The 16716-nt window shown below is 55.0% G+C and overlaps 1 protein-coding gene across 1 annotated transcript in view; it reads left to right on the top strand.

The window, feature by feature from the left end:
* Window positions 1-13533, top strand: part of LOC144489288 (autophagy-related protein 2 homolog A-like) — a gene marked incomplete at its 5' end in the record, with an annotated part of 59564 nt that extends 46031 nt beyond the window's left edge. The window contains 3 exon segments of the mRNA XM_078207155.1: window positions 9012-9166; window positions 9471-9623; window positions 13145-13533. Coding sequence (XP_078063281.1) covers window positions 9012-9166; window positions 9471-9623; window positions 13145-13381 — 545 coding nt within the window.
* Window positions 13534-16716: the final 3183 nt, after the last annotated feature.

Below are 16716 nucleotides of genomic sequence, written 5' to 3'. Positions count from 1 at the left end.
GACTGGGTTTGATTGACACATTTACATCCCCTTCCCCCTCTCATAGAATCCCTACACTGCAGAAGGAGGCCATTTGGCCCATCGAGCCTGCACCGACTACAATCCTACCCAGGCCCTATCCCCGCAACCCCACATATTTACCCTGCTAATTCCCCTGACACTAAGGGGCAATTTAGCATGGCCAATCCCCCTAACCTACACATCTTTGGACACTAAGGGGCAATTTAGCACGGCCAATCCACCTAACCTGCACATCTTTGGACACTAAGGGGCAATTTAGCACGGCCAATCCACCTAACCTGCACATCTTTGGACACTAAGGGGCAATTTAGCACGGCCAATCCACCTAACCTGCACATCTTTGGACACTAAGGGGCAATTTAGCATGGGCAATCCACCTAACCTACACATCTTTGGACACTAAGGGACAATTTAGCATGGCCAATCCACCTAACTTGCACATCTTTGGAATCTAAGGGGCAATTTAGCATGGGCAATCCACCTAACCTGCACATCTTTGGACACTAAGGGGCAATTTAGCATGGCCAATCCACCTAACCTGCACATCTTCGGACACGAAGGGGCAATTTAGCATGGCCAATCCCCCTAACCTGCACATCTTTGGACTGTGGGAGGAAACCGGAGCACCCGGAGGAAACCCACGCAGACACGGGGGGGTGAACGTGCAGACTCCACACAGACAGTAACCCAAGGTCAGAATCGAACCCGGGCCCCGAGCGCTGTGAAGCAGCAGTGCTAACCACTGTGCTGCCCTTAGAGTATCATCCCGCCACTGGGGGCAGCATCCCTCAGGCTTCTCGATCTGTGCACTTCAGCACCCACCCACTCCCTCACCAGCTTTACGGTGCTACCTGAGGAGTCTGGCGAGACCTCCTGCAGTCGAATAGCCCGGCAGCAATCACCCCCCATGCCCCCCCGCAACAACACCCGTGGGAGACGGCCACATGGGCCAGGGGGCGGTAGTGGTGCTACCAGCTTTGCAGTTCAGAGAGCAGTGAGACTTGCTCGCTGTAGGGATGGTGGGGGAGAATTATACCGAGGATGATGAGAGAGGTTTGTATCTGATGTATCTCAGCCTAACTGAGGGTCAGGAGAGGAAACTATTGCGAGCTGAATAAAAGCTTCACAGGAACTGTTGGAAAGTCCCAAATGTTTCACTAAAACTGAATCAGCACAGTGGGTTAGCACTGCTGCCTCACAGCGCCAGGGACCCGGGTTCGATTCCCGGCTCGGGTCACTGTGTGTGTGGAATCTGCACGTTCTCCCCGTGTCTGCGTGGGTTTCCTCCGGGTGCTCCGATTTCCTCACGCACTCCAAAGATGTGCAGGTTAGGTGGATTGGCCATGCTAAGGTCGATAAGTCCCCTGGGCCTGATGAAATATATCCTAGGATTCTTTGGGAGGCAAGGGATGAGATTGCAGAGCCTTTGGCTTTGATCTTTGGGTCCTCACTGTCCACGGGGATGGTGCCAGAGGACTGGAGAGTGGCGAATGTTGTTCCTCTGTTTAAGAAAGGGAATAGAAATGACCCTGGTAATTATAGACCGGTTAGTCTTACTTCGGTGGTTGGTAAATTGATGAAAAAGGTCCTTAGGGATGGGATTTACGACCATTTAGAAAGATGCGGATTAATCCGGGATAGTCAGCACGGATTCGTGAAGGGCAAGTCGTGCCTCACAAATTGGATAGAATTTTTTGAGGAGGTAACTAAGTGTGTTGATGAAGGTAGGGCAGTTGAAGTCATATACATGGATTTTAGTAAGGCGTTTGATAAGATCCCCCATGGTCGGCTTATGATGAAAGTAAGGAGGTATGGGATAGAGGGAAAGTTGGCCGATTGGATAGGTAACTGGCTGTCTGATCGAAGACAGATGGAAAATTTTCGGACTGGAGGCAGGTTGCTAGCAGAGTGCCACAGGGATCAGTGCTTGGTCCTCTGCTCTTTGTGATTTTTATAAATGACTTGGAGGAGGGGGCTGAAGGGTGGATCAGTAAATTTGCTGATGACACCAAGATTGGTGGAGTAGTGGATGAGGTGGAGGGCTGTTGTAGGCTGCAAAGAGACATAGATAGGATGCAAAGCTGGGCTGAAAAATGGCAAATGGAGTTTAACCCTGATAAATGTGAGGTGATTCATTTTGGTAGGACTAATTTAAATGTGAATTACAGGGTCAAAGGTAGGGTTCTGAAGACTGTGGAGGAACAGAGAGATCTTGGGGTCCATATCCACAGATCTCTAAAGGTTGCCACTCAAGTGGATAGAGCTGTGAAGAAGGCCTATAGTGTGTTAGCTTTTATTAACAGGGGGTTGGAGTTTAAGAGCCGTGGGGTTATGCTGCAACTGTACAGGACCTTGGTGAGACCACATTTGGAATATTGTGTGCGGTTCTGGTCACCTCACTATAAGAAGGATGTGGAAGCGCTGGAAAGAGTGCAGAGGAGATTTACCAGGATTCTGCCTGGTTTGGAGGGTAGGTCTTATGAGGAAAGGTTGAGGGAGCTAGGGCTGTTCTCTCTGGAGCGGAGGAGACTGAGGGGAGACTTAATAGAGGTTTATGAAATGATGAAGGGGATAGATAGAGTGAACGTTCAAAGACTATTTCCTCGGGTGGATGGAGCTATTACAAGGGGGCATAACTATAGGGTTCGTGGTGGGAGACACAGGAAGGATATCAGAGGTAGGTTCTTTACGCAGAGAGTGGTTGGGGTGTGGAATGGACTGCCTGCAGTGATAGTGGAGTCAGACACTTTAGGAACATTTAAGCGGTTATTGGATAGGCACATGGAGCACACCAGGATGATAGGGAGTGGGATAGCTTGATCTTGGTTTCAGAGAAAGCTCGGCACAACATTGTGGGCCGAAGGGCCTGTTCTGTGCTGTACTGTTCTATGTTCTAAATTGTCCCTTAGTGTCCAAAGATGTGGAAATGCCGGCATTGGACTGGGGTGGGCACAGTAAGTAGTCTCACAACACCAGGTTCACGTCCAACAGGTTTAATGGTATCGTGACCGAAAGCTTGAGCTAAATGGCCCCTTAGTGTCCAAAGATGTGCTGGTTAGGGTGCATTGGCCATGCTAAATTCTCCCTCAGAGTATCCAAACAGGCGCCGGAGTGTGGCAACTAGGGGATTTTCACAGTAACTTCATTGCAGAGTTAATGTAAACCTACTTGTGACAAATAAATTAACTTTAACAATCAGGATTTTCACAGTAACTTAATTGCAGTGTAAGCTCACTTGTGAGCTAATAAATAAACTTTTTAACAACATTGATTTCTTTTTGATTTGATTTATTATTGTCACATGTATTGGGACACAGTGAAAAGTATTGTTTCTTGCGCACTATACAGACAAAGCATACCATTCATAGAGTACATAGGGGATAAGGAAAGGAGGGAGTGCAGAATGCTGTGTTACAGTCATAGCTAGGGTGTAGAGAAAGGCAGAGAGTGGTTGTAGACGGGTCTTTTTCTAAATGGAGGTCGGTCACCAGTGGTGTGCCCCAGGGATCTGTTCTGGGACCCTTGCTGTTTGTCATTTTCATAAATGACCTGGATGAGGAAGTGGAGGGATGGGTTGGTAAGTTTGCCGACGACACGAAGGTCGGGGTTGTGGATAGTCTGGAGGGATCTCAGAAGTTACAGAGGGACATAGATAGGATGCAAGACTGGGCGGAGAAGTGGCAGATGGACTTCAACCCGGATAAATGTGTAGTGGTCCATTTTGGCAGGTCAAATGGGATGAAGGAGTATAATATCAAGAGTAAGACTCTTAGCAGTGTAGAGGATCAGAAGGACCTTGGGGTCCGGGTCCATAGGACTCTAAAATCGGCCCCGCAGGTGGAGGAGGTGGTTAAGAAGGCGTATGGTGTGCTGCCCTTTATCAATCGAGGGATTGAGTTGAGGAGTCCGGGGATAATGATGCAGCTATATAAGACCCTCGTCAGACCCCACTTGGAGTACTGTGCTCAGTTCTGGTCGCCTCATTACAGGAAGGATGTGGAAAAGATTGAAAGGGTGCAGAGAAGATTTACAAGGATGTTGCCTGGATTGGTTGGCATGCCTTATGAGGATAGGTTGAGGGAGCTCAGTCTTTTCTCCTTGGAGAGAAGAAGGATGAGAGGTGACCTGATAGAGGTGGACAAGATGTTGAGAGCTAGAGATCGGGTGGATTCTCGGAGGCTTTTTCCCAGGGCTGAAATGGCTGCTACGAGAGGACACAGGTTTAAGGTGCTGGGGAGTAGGTACAGAGGAGATAGAACCATAGAAAAATTACAGCTCAGAAACAGGCCTTTTGCCCCTTCTTGTCTGTGCCGAACCATTTTATGCCGAGTCCCACTGACCTGCACTTGGACCATATCCCTCCACACCCCTCTCATCCATGAACCCGTCCAAGTTTTTCTTAAATGTTAAAAGTGACCCCGCATTTACCACTTTATCCGGCAGCTCATTCCACACTCCCACCACTCTCTGTGTGAAGAAGCCCCCCCTAATATTCCCTTTAAACTTTTCTCCTTTCACCCTTAACCCATGCCCTCTGGTTTTTTTCTCCCCTAGCCTCAGCGGAAAAAGCCTGCTTGCATTCACTCTATCTATACCCATCAAAATCTTATACACCTCGATCAAATCTCCCCTCAATCTTCTACGCTCCAGGGAATGAAGTCCCAACCTATTCAATCTCTCTCTCTGTAGTCAGGGATAAGTTTTTCATACAGAGGGTGGTGGGTGAGTGGAATCGACTGCTGTCAGTGGTGGTGGAGGCAAACTCGATAGGGTCTTTTAAGAGACTTCTGGATGAGTACATGGGAGTTAATAGGATTGAGGGTTATAGGTAAGCCTATATATAAGCCTAGGTAGGTAGGGACATGACCAGCGCAACTTGTGGGCCGAAGGGCTTGTTTGTGCTGTATTGTTTTCAATGTTCTATGTTCTAAAGATCAACTTAATGCAAGGTAGGTCCATTCAAAAGTTTGACGGCAGCAGGGAAGAAGCTATTCTTGAGTCGTTTGGTACGTGACCTCAGACTTTTGTATCTTTTTCCTGACGGAAGAAGGTGGAAGAGAGAATGTCCGGGGTGCGTGGGGGTCCTTGATTATGCTGGCTGCTTTTTCCCGAGGCAGCGGGAAGTGTAGACGGAGTCAATGGATGGGAGGCTGGTTTGCGTGATGGATTGGGCTACATTCACGAACCTTTGTAGTTTCTTGCGGTCTTGGGCAGAGCAGGAGCCCCATACCAAGCTGTGATACAACCAGAAAGGATGCTTTCTATGGTGCATCTGTAAAAGTTGGTGAGAGTCGTAGTGGACATACCAAATTTCCTTCGTCTCTGAGAAAGTAGAGGCGTTGGTGGGGCTTTCTTAACTATAGTGCCGGCGTGGGGGGGACCAGGACAGGTTGTTGGTGATCTGGACACCTAGAAACTTGAAGCTCTCGACCACTTCATCACTTCTGATTATTGATTTGATTTATTATTGTCACATACAGTGAAGTACTGTTTCTTGCACGCTATACAGACTTGTAGTCATGGGCATGTTCTCCTTTACGCTTCCTGAAGCCAATGACAATCTCCTTTGATTTGTTGATATTGAGGGAGAGATTATTCACCAGATTCTCTATCTCATTCCTGTTCTCTGTCTCGTCATTGTTTGAGATCCGACCCACTACGGTGGTGTCATCAGCAAACCTGAAAATCGAGTTCGAGGGGAATTTGGCCGCACAGTTATGGGTGTAAAAGGAGTATAGTAGGGGGCTGAGAACACAGCCTTGTGGGGCACCGGTGTTGAGGATGATCGTGGAGGAGGTGTTGTTGCCGATCCTCACTGATTGTGGTCTGTGAGTTAGGAAGTTCAGGATCCAGTCGCAGAGGGAGGAGCCGAGGCCCAGGCCACGGAGTTTGGAGATGGGTTTCGTGGGAATAATGGTGTTGAAGGCTGAGCTGTAGTCAATAAATAGGAGTCTGACATAGGTGTCCTTGTTAGCCAGAAAGTTTGATCAGGTGACCATCTCCGAGCATGGGAATTTGCTTAAGCTTCATTTCACAGCTAATTGCCTCCCTCTTCTGCACAGTTTAGACCCCGAGGGGTGTGAGCTCACATCAGGGAAACCGGTCCTTCAAGTTGTCCCTGATACCAGTCACTGTGGCTCAGGATCGGGTAGGGCTGATTGCAAAAACTCCGATTGCACTGTCCACAGCACCTCACTGAATCACCTTGATGGGGGACAGTGCAGAGGGAGCTTTACTCTGTATCTAACCCCGTGCTGTACCTGTCCTGGGAGTGTTTGATGGGGGACAGTGTAGAGGGAGCTTTACTCTGTATCTAACCCCGTGCTGTACCTGTCCTGGGAGTGTTTGATGGGGACAGTGTAGAGGGAGCTTTACTCTGTATCTAACCCCGTGCTGTACCTGTCCTGGGAGTGTTTGATGGGGACAGTGTAGAGGGAGCTTTACTCTGTATCTAACCCCGTGCTGTACCTGTCCTGGGAGTGTTTGATGGGGGACAGTGTAGAGGGAGCTTTACTCTGTATCTAACCCCGTGCTGTACCTGTCCTGGGAGTGTTTGATGGGGACAGTGTAGAGGGAGCTTTACTCTGTATCTAACCCCGTGCTGTACCTGTCCTGGGAGTGTTTGATGGGGACAGTGTAGAGGGAGCTTTACTCTGTATCTAACCCCGTGCTGTACCTGTCCTGGGAGTGTTTGATGGGGGACAGTGTAGAGGGAGCTTTACTCTGTATCTAACCCCGTGCTGTACCTGTCCTGGGAGTGTTTGATGGGGGACAGTGTAGAGGGAGCTTTACTCTGTATCTAACCCCGTGCTGTACCTGTCCTGGGAGTGTTTGATGGGGGACAGTGTAGAGGGAGCTTTACTCTGTATCTAACCCCGTGCTGTACCTGTCCTGGGAGTGTTTGATGGGGGACAGTGTAGAGGGAGCTTTACTCTGTATCTAACCCCGTGCTGTACCTGTCCTGGGAGTGTTTGATGGGGGACAGTGTAGAGGGAGCTTTACTCTGTATCTAACCCGTGCTGTACCTGTCCCGGGAGTGTTTGATGGGGGACAGTGTAGAGGGAGCTTTACTCTGTATCTAACCCCGTGCTGTACCTGTCCTGGGAGTGTTTGATGGGGACAGTGTAGAGGGAGCTTTACTCTGTATCTAACACCGTGCTGTATCTGTCCTGGGAGTGTTTGATGGGGGACAGTGTAGAGGGAGCTTTACTCTGTATCTAACCCCGTGCTGTACCTGTCCTGGGAGTGTTTGATGGGGACAGTGTAGAGGGAGCTTTACTCTGTATCTAACACCGTGCTGTATCTGTCCTGGGAGTGTTTGATGGGGGACAGTGTAGAGGGAGCTTTACTCTGTATCTAACCCCGTGCTGTACCTGTCCTGGGAGTGTTTGATGGGGACAGTGCAGAGGGAGCTTTACTCTGTATCTAACCCCGTGCTGTACCTGTCCTGGGAGTGTTTGATGGGGACAGTGTAGAGGGAGCTTTACTCTGTATCTAACCCCGTGCTGTACCTGTCCTGGGAGTGTTTGATGGGGGACAGTGTAGAGGGAGCTTCACTCTGTATCTAACCCCGTGCTGTACCTGTCCTGGGAGTGTTTGATGGGGGACAGTGTAGAGGGAGCTTCACTCTGTATCTAACCCCGTGCTGTACCTGTCCTGGGAGTGTTTGATGGGGGACAGTGTAGAGGGAGCTTTACTCTGTATCTAACCCCATGCTGTACCTGTCCTGGGAGTGTTTGATGGGGGACAGTGTAGAGGGAGCTTTACTCTGTATCTAACCCCGTGCTGTACCTGTCCTGGGAGTGTTTGATGGGGACAGTGTAGAGGGAGCTTTACTCTGTATCTAACCCCGTGCTGTACCTGTCCTGGGAGTGTTTGATGGGGACAGTGTAGAGGGAGCTTTACTCTGTATCTAACCCCGTGCTGTACCTGTCCTGGGAGTGTTTGATGGGGGACAGTGTAGAGGGAGCTTTACTCTGTATCTAACCCCGTGCTGTACCTGTCCTGGGAGTGTTTGATGGGGACAGTGTAGAGGGAGCTTTACTCTGTATCTAACCCCGTGCTGTACCTGTCCTGGGAGTGTTGGATGGGGGACAGTGTAGAGGGAGCTTTACTCTGTATCTAACCCCGTGCTGTACCTGTCCTGGGAGTGTTTGATGGGGACAGTGTAGAGGGAGCTTTACTCTGTATCTAACACCGTGCTGTATCTGTCCTGGGAGTGTTTGATGGGGGACAGTGTAGAGGGAGCTTTACTCTGTATCTAACCCCATGCTGTATCTGTCCTGGGAGTGTTTGATGGGGGACAGTGTAGAGGGAGCTTCACTCTGTATCTAACCCCGTGCTGTACCTGTCCTGGGAGTGTTTGATGGGGGACAGTGTGGAGAGAGCTTCACTCTGTATCTAACCCCGTGCTGTACCTGTCCTGGGAGTGTTTGATGGGGACAGTGTAGAGGGAGCTTTACTCTGTATCTAACCCCGTGCTGTACCTGTCCTGGGAGTGTTTGATGGGGGACAGTGTAGAGGGAGCTTTACTCTGTATCTAACCCCGTGCTGTACCTGTCCTGGGAGCGTTTGATGGGGGACAGTGTAGAGGGAGCTTTACTTTGTATCTAACCCCATGCTGTACCTGTCCTGGGGGTGTTTGATGGGGGACAGTGTAGAGGGAGCTTTACTCTGTATCTAACCCCGTGCTGTACCTGTCCTGGGAGTGTTTGATGGGGACAGTGTAGAGGGAGCTTTACTCTGTATCTAACCCCGTGCTGTACCTGTCCTGGGAGTGTTTGATGGGGGACAGTGTAGAGGGAGCTTTACTCTGTATCTAACCTCGTGCTGTACCTGTCCTGGGAGTGTTTGATGGGGGACAGTGTAGAGGGAGCTTCACTCTGTATCTAACCCCGTGCTGTACCCTGTCCTGGGAGTGTTTGATGGGGGACAGTGTAGAGGGAGCTTCACTCTGTATCTAACTGTGATGTCTGCTCTCCTCTCCCTAGTTCATGGCCTCAGGGATCTTTTCTGGCTTCCAATCGAACAGTATCGGAAAGATGGGCGGATTATCCGGGGGCTGCAGCGGGGGGCCGCATCCTTCGGGACCTCCACCGCCTCCGCAGCTCTGGAACTGAGTAACCGACTGGTGCAGGCCATTCAGGTAACGCTCTGTGCGCCTATCCCATATTCCCTTGGGTGTTTATGTGCAGGTACGATTTAAAATGCATGGGGCAATCGGCTGAGACTCATGGGGCTTTATCTGTCTGGGGGCACAAGGAAGATGGGCTGAATGGCCTCCTTGTGTTCTGTTTCTCAATGTAACCGGGCTGATTCTAACCCACGTCCGCCGGGCTCCTGTCTGTGGTGTTACGTCCGGCTTGCTGCGGTGCTGGGTAGTGCAGGGGGGAAGGGTCCGGTTTCCCCCCCCCCTCCGCTCAGTGCTCACCTGCGCTGTCTCTCCACAGGCCACGGCGGAGACCGTTTACGACATCCTGTCTCCCACCCCGCCGGTAACCAAGGCCGTCATGGACAGGAGGTACATGAAGAAATACAAGCGGGTGCAGCAGCCCGCGGACCTGCGTGAGGGAGTTGCCAAAGCGTACGACACCGTCAGAGAGGTAACGTGCAGCGAAGGGGTGCGTGTGAGTGTGTGTGTGTGCGCGTGTGTGTGTACGCAGCTGTGTTCATATATGTATGTCCGTACGATTATGTATGTGTGAGTGCACGCACGAGTGTGTGCGGGGAAACACTCGCGCGCACGGGGTGGGGGGGTGTATGTGTGTGTGTCTATATGCACGCGCTCGACTGTGTGCACGCATGCCTGTGGGTGTGTGCCTGTGGGTGTGTGTGCACGCATGCCTGTGGGTGTGTGTGCACGCATGCCTGTGGGTGTGTGTGTGTGTGCGTGCCTGTGGGTGTGTGTGCACGCATGCCTGTGGGTGTGTGCACGCATGCCTGTGGGTGTGTGCACGCATGCCTGTGGGTGTGTGCACGCATGCCTGTGGGTGTGTGCACGCATGCCTGTGGGTGTGTGCACGCATGCCTGTGGGTGTGTGCACGCATGCCTGTGGGTGTGTGCACGCATGCCTGTGGGTGTGTGTGTGTGTGCGTGCCTGTGGGTGTGTGTGCACGGATGCCTGTGGGTGTGTGTGCACGCATGCCTGTGGGTGTGTGCGTGCCTGTGGGTGTGTGTGTGGGTGCCTGTGGGTGTGTGTGCGTGCATGCCTGTGGGTGTGTGCACGCATGCCTGTGGGTGTGTGCACGCATGCCTGTGGGTGTGTGCACGCATGCCTGTGGGTGTGTGTGTGTGCGTGCCTATGGGTGTGTGTGCACGCATGCCTGTGGGTGTGTGCGTGCCTGTGGGTGTGTGTGTGTGGGTGCCTGTGGGGGTGTGTGCACGCATGCCTGTGGGTGTGTGTGCACGCATGCCTGTGGGTGTGTGTGCACGCATGCCTGTGGGGGGGTGTGCACACATGCCTGTGGGTGTGTGTGCGTGCATGCCTGTGGGTGTGCGTGCACGCATGCCTGTGGGTGTGTGTGTGTGTGCGTGCCTGTGGGTGTGTGTGTGCGTGCCTGTGGGTGTGTGTGCACGCATGCCTGTGGGGGTGTGTGCACGCATGCCTGTGGGTGTGTGTGCACGCATGCCTGTGGGTGTGTGTGCACGCATGCCTGTGGGTGTGTGTGCACGCATGCCTGTGGGTGTGTGTGTGCGTGCCTGTGGGTGTGTGTGTGAGTGCCTGTGGGTGGGTGTGTGTGTGCGTGCCTGTGGGTGTGTGTGTGCGTGCCTGTGGGTGTGCGTGCATGCCTGTGGGTGTGTGTGTGCGTGCCTGTGGGTGTGCGTGCATGCCTGCGGGTGTGTGTGTGTGTGCCTGTGGGTGTGCGTGCATGCCTGCGGGTGTGTGTGTGCGTGCCTGTGGGTGTGCGTGCATGCCTGCGGGTGTGTGTGTGCGTGCCTGTGGGTGTGCGTGCATGCCTGTGTGTGTGCGTGCCTGTGGGTGTGCGCGCATGCCTGCGGGTGTGTGTGTGCGTGCCTGTGGGTGTGCGTGCATGCCTGTGTGTGTGCGTGCCTGTGGGTGTGCGCGCATGTCTGTGGGTGTGTGTGTGTGCATGCCTCTGGGTGTGTGTGTGCGTGCCTGTGGGTGTGTGTGTGCGTGCCTGTGGGTGTGTGTGTGAGTGCCTGTGGGTGTGTGTGTGCGTGCCTGTGGGTGTGTGTGTGCGTGCCTGTGGGTGTGTGTGCATGCCTGCGGGGGTGTGTGTGCGTGCCTGTGGGTGTGCGTGCATGCCTGTGTGTGTGCGTGCCTGTGGGTGTGCGCGCATGCCTGTGGGTGTGTGTGTGTGCGTGCCTGTGGGTGTGCGTGCATGCCTGTGGGTGTGTGTGTGTGCGTGCCTGTGGGTGTGTGTGTGCGTGCCTGTGGGTGTGTGTGTGAGTGCCTGTGGGTGGGTGTGTGTGTGCGTGCCTGTGGGTGTGTGTGTGCGTGCCTGTGGGTGTGCGTGCATGCCTGTGGGTGTGTGTGTGTGCATGCCTGTGGGTGTGTGTGTGCGTGCCTGTGGGTGTGCGTGCATGCCTGTGGGTGTGTGTGTGCGTGCCTGTGGGTGTGCGTGCATGCCTGTGGGTGTGTGTGTGCGTGCCTGTGGGTGTGCGCGCATGCCTGCGGATGTGTGTGTGCGTGCCTGTGGGTGTGCGTGCATGCCTGTGTGTGTGCGTGCCTGTGGGTGTGCGTGCATGCCTGTGTGTGTGCGTGCCTGTGGGTGTGCGCGCATGCCTGTGGGTGTGTGTGTGCATGCCTGTGGGTGTGTGTGTGTGTGCATGCCTGTGGGTGTGTGTGTGCATGCATGCCTGTGGGTGTGTGTGTGCGCGCATGCCTGTGGGTGTGTGTGTGTGTGCATGCCTGTGGGTGTGTGTGTGTGTGCATGCTTGTGGGTGTGTGTGTGCATGCATGCCCGTGGGTGTGTGTGTGCACGCATGCCTGTGGGTGTATGGGCACACACATGCCTCTGTTTGCGGACATGTATGTGCATATAAGTGTGTGTACAGATTTGTGTATATATATTTCTGCATGTATTTGTGCATGTATGTGTGTGTGCCCGCGGGCATGTATGTTTCTGTGTGCCCACCCACATGCATGTTTGCATGAGTGCATATGGGAGTGGGGGGCAGTTCCTGCCGCGATTCACCGCTAAGATGCCGGGGATAAGTGGGTTAAATTGGAGACCGCACAGACTAGGCTGGCATCCCCTCGAGTGTGGAGGATTAGGGCGGGGGTTCTAATGGAGAGGTTGAAGATGATCAAAGGATTCGACAGGGTTGATGGAGAGATAATAGTTCCTCTGGTTTCAGGGGAAGATTCTAGAACAGCAAGGGGGGAGAGGGCGAAGCTTAAAATGAGGGACGGTCTGTTCAGGGGGTGAGGTCGGGAGACACTTCCACACACAAAGGGGAGGGGAAATCTGGGAGCTCCCTCCCTCCCCAAAACGCCTGTTGAGGCTGAGGGAGAATCCTCTCTCCTCCCATAAGCCTGTGTGTGGCTCACAATGTCACTCAGAATCTATCATATCGGGACCAGGGGCAGAGTGAGGCCACTCGGCTCCTCAAGCCTGCTCCCCCATTCGATAAGAAAGCGGCACAGTGGGTTAGCACTGCTGTCTCACGGCACCAGGGACCCGGGTTCGATTCCCGGCTTAGGTCACTGTCTGTGTGGAGTCTGCGCGTTCTCCCCGTGTCTGCGTGGGTTTCCTCCGGGTGCTCCGGCTTCCTCCCACACTCCAAAGATGTGCGGGTTAGGTTGATTGGCCATGCTAAATTGTCCCTTAGTGTCCAAAGATGTGTAGGTTAGGTGGATTGGCCATGCTAAATTGCCCCTTAGTGTCCAAAGATGTGCAGGTTCGGTGGATTGGCCATGCTAAATTGCCCCTTTGTATCAGGTGGATTAGCACACTATATACATGGGGTTACGGGGATAGGGCCGAGGTGGGATTGTGGTTGGTGTAGACTCGATGGGCCGAATGGCCTCCTCCTGTACTGTCGGGATTCTATGAAGGTTCGAGGGGCTGAATGGCGGTATCCTATCCCCGTACCACGCTGAGCTGATTGCTGACCTCTGCGTTTTATCCCCTCCCACCGCCCCGTTCTCTGTTCCAGGGGGTCATCGACACGGCTCAGACCATCTGTGACGTGGCCGCTCGGGGACACGAACAGAAGGGCATCACGGGGGCGGTGGGCGGCGTCCTGAGGCAGATCCCGCCCACCGTGGTCAAGCCCCTTATCGTGGCGACGGAGGCCACCTCCAACCTCCTGGGGGGGATGCGCAATCAGATCAAACCCGACGCCCGCAAGGAGGACAGCCTGAAGTGGCGGACAGACGAGGGCCAGGAGTAGGCCCTCGCGCGCGCCCTCCGGACACCCTGATAACTCCAAAACTTTTCACAGGAGGAAAACAAAAAAAAGGACAAAAAAAAATTAAGGAAAGTGCCATCCGCTTCTACGGTCTGAGTGCGAGCGAACTGCGTTTATAATTGGCAGTGGAGGGGGACGGAACAGACGCGCTCTCTCCCCCATGTGGAGAGGGACTAGTCAGAGGGACGGACAGAGTGAGAACCTGGGGAGTAACGGCCGCCAGCTGACCCTCCGTGTGTGTGACCTCTGAACTGCACAGATTCTTGTCTACGCGGGGGGGGCGTGCGTGTGTGTGTGTGTGTGTGTGCGAACGTGGCGGGGCAGTGATAGGGGGGAGAAAACTTCGCTCTGCTCAACTACCCACCCCCTCTCCTCTCCCCCATGCCCAACATCCCCCCCACCCCCCTGCCCCCCCCCCCCCCCCACCCCCCACGCCCAACAGATAAATCAATAAAAGATCCTTCGGATTTAGGAAGTGTTCAGGCATCACTGGTTGGACAGGTTGGGGTGGCTCGATTCAGGTCTGCAGGGGTTATGTGCCGAAGAGAGCCTGTTTGAACCTCCCTCCGCATGCAATCCTCCCTCCCCTCCCACCCTCCTCCCGCTCCCTCTCCCTCTCCTCCCTCCCTCCTCCCCTCTCCCCCCCCTCCCCCTCCCCCCCCCTCCTCCCTCCCCCTCCTCTCTCCCCTCCCCTCTCTCTCTCCCTCCCCTCTCCTCTCCCTCCCCTCTCTCTCTCCCTCCCCTCTCTCTCTCCCTCCCCTCTCTCTCTCCCTCCCCTCTCTCTCTCCCTCCCCCTCTCTCTCTCCCTCCCCCTCTCTCTCTCCCTCCCCCTCTCTCTCTCCCTCCCCCTCTCTCTCTCCCTCCCCCTCTCTCTCTCCCTCCCCTCTCTCCTCTCTCTCTCCCTCCCCCTCTCTCTCTCCCTCCCCCTCTCTCTCTCCCTCCCCCTCTCTCTCTCCTCCCCTCTCTCCCTCCCCTCTCTCCCTCCCCTCTCTCTCTCCCTCCCCCTCTCTCTCTCCTCCCATCTCTCTCTCTCTCCCTCCCCCACTCTCCCTCCCCACACCCTCTCCCTCCCTCCTCCTCCCCTCCCTCCCCCCTCCCTCCCCTCTCTCCCTCCCTCCACCCCTCTCTCCCTCCCTCCCTCCCCCCTCTCTCCTCCCTCCCTCCCCCTCTCTCCCTCCCTCCCTCCCCCCTCTCTCCCTCCCTCCCTCCCCCCTCTCTCTCCCTCCCTCCCTCCCCCTCTCTCCCTCCCTCACTCCCTCCCCCCTCTCTCCCTCCCTCCCCCTCTCCCCTCCCTCCCTCCCCCCTCTCTCCCTCCCTCCCTCCCCCCTCTCTCCCTCCCTCCCTCCCCCCTCTCTCCCTCCCTCCCTCCCCCACTCCCCTCCCTCCCCCCCTCTCTCCCCCCCTCCTCTCTCCCTCCCTCCTCCCCCCTCTCTCCCTCCCTCCCTCCCCTCTCTCCCCTCCCTCCCCCTCTCTCCCTCCCTCCCTCCCCCCTCTCTCCCTCCCTCCCTCCCCCCTCTCTCCCTCCCTCCCTCCCCTCTCTCTCCCTCCCTCCCTCCCCCCTCTCTCCCTCCCTCCCTCCCCCTCTCTCCCTCCCCCTCCCCCCCCTCTCTCTCCCTCCCCCCTCTCTCCCTCCCTCCCTCCCCCCTCTCTCTCCCCTCCCTCCCCCCTCTCTCTCCCTCCCCCCTCTCTCTCCCTCCCCCCTCTCTCTCCCTCCCCCTCTCTCTCTTCCTCCCCCTCTCTCTCTTCCTCCCCCTCTCTCTCTCCCTCCCCCTCTCTCTCTCCCTCCCCTCTCTCTCCCTACCCTCTCTCTCTCCCTCCCCTCTCTCTCTCTCGCTCCCCCCCCTCTCTCTCCTTCCCTCCCCCTCTCTCTCCCTCCTTCCCCCTGTCTCTCTCCCTCCCTCCCCCTCCTTCCCCCTGTCTCTCTCCCTCCCTCCCCTGTCTCTCTCCTCCCCTCCCTCCTCCTCCCTCTCCCTCCCTCCCTCTCTCCCTCTCCCTCCCTCCCTCTCTCCCCTCTCTCCCTCCCTCTCTCTCCCTCCCCCCCTCTCTCTCTCTCCCCCCTCTCTCTCTCTCCCCCCTCTCTCTCTCCCCCCTCTCTCTCCTCTCCCCCCCCTCTCTCTCCCTCCCCCCTCTCTCCCCCCTCCCCCCCTCTCTCCCCCCTCCCCCCTCTCTCTCCCCCTCCCCCCTCTCTCCCCCCCTCCCACTCTCTCCCCCTCCCCCCTCTCTCCCCCCTCCCCCCTCTCTCCCTCCCTCCCCCCTCTCTCTCCCTCCCCCTCTTTCCCTCCCCCTCTCTCTCTCCCTCCCTCTCTCTCTCTCCCTCCCTCTCTCTCCCTCCCTTTCTCTCTCTCTCTCCCCTTCTCTCTCTCTCCCTCTTCTCCCTCTCCCTCCCCCTTCAATCCCTCGCTCCCTTCCGCCGATCCCTTTAAATCTCTCTCTCCCTCCCTACCTCAGTCCTTCCCTCCGTCCCTTCCCTTTCAGTCCTTCCCTATCTCCTTCCCCCCCGCCTCCCGCCAATCCCTCCAGCTCCTTAAAACCCACCTCTTTGACCAAGCTTTTGGTCTCCTGTCCCTCTCGGAGCAGTTGGGGCGTGGGCGGGGAGGTGGGGGGAGGAATCTCCTGCGATTTCTGAGGGGAATTTGCAGCCGGCGGTCTTTCAGACAGATGGGGATGATCCTGAGCTAAACGGTGAGCGGTTTGGTGTGGCGGGGAGGGGTTGTTGCTTGGGGCAAAGGCTGAGAATCGAGATAGTGGCGCGGCTATGCAACATTAACAAGGGGTTATATTTTTGAATGTCCTGTAAGTTAGTACCCCATAATTTTGGATTGTTTTCAAGTAATTTCTACATTAATGCGCCAGAACACTGTTTCCCGGGGGAAGGCAGAATGAATTAGACTAGCTGGGCCCCCTCGTGTTTTCTTGGTATTAATGCATGTATGGAAAGTATTTTGAGATTTGTAATCGAAAAGAACTATATTATATATATAATATATGAGAGAACTTTTAAGATTAACTTTTGCTAAAGGTAACCTATTGATTCATGGATGCCACACTCATCGCCGGCCTGGCGGTTCGGAATGGTTGAGGGGGTTAAGCGATTGTAGTTACGTTCGATCTGTGCCCCATCTCTGCGTCCGAAATGGACGTTTCCCATGTAAACATGTCACGGGGCAGGGGTGTAATTGCATCCTCCCGCGCAGAGGTGGCGCTGCAGTTGGCGCACGGTGGTTCGCACCGCTGCCTCACGGCGTCAAGGGACCCGGGTTTGGTTCCCGGCTCGGGTTCTGTGCGGAGTCTCTACGTGGGGTTTACTCCGGATGCTC

This window comes from Mustelus asterias, unplaced genomic scaffold, assembly GCF_964213995.1.
Source record: "Mustelus asterias unplaced genomic scaffold, sMusAst1.hap1.1 HAP1_SCAFFOLD_2095, whole genome shotgun sequence".
NCBI lineage: Eukaryota > Metazoa > Chordata > Chondrichthyes > Carcharhiniformes > Triakidae > Mustelus > Mustelus asterias.
This window is presented reverse-complemented; position numbering and strand designations above follow the sequence as displayed.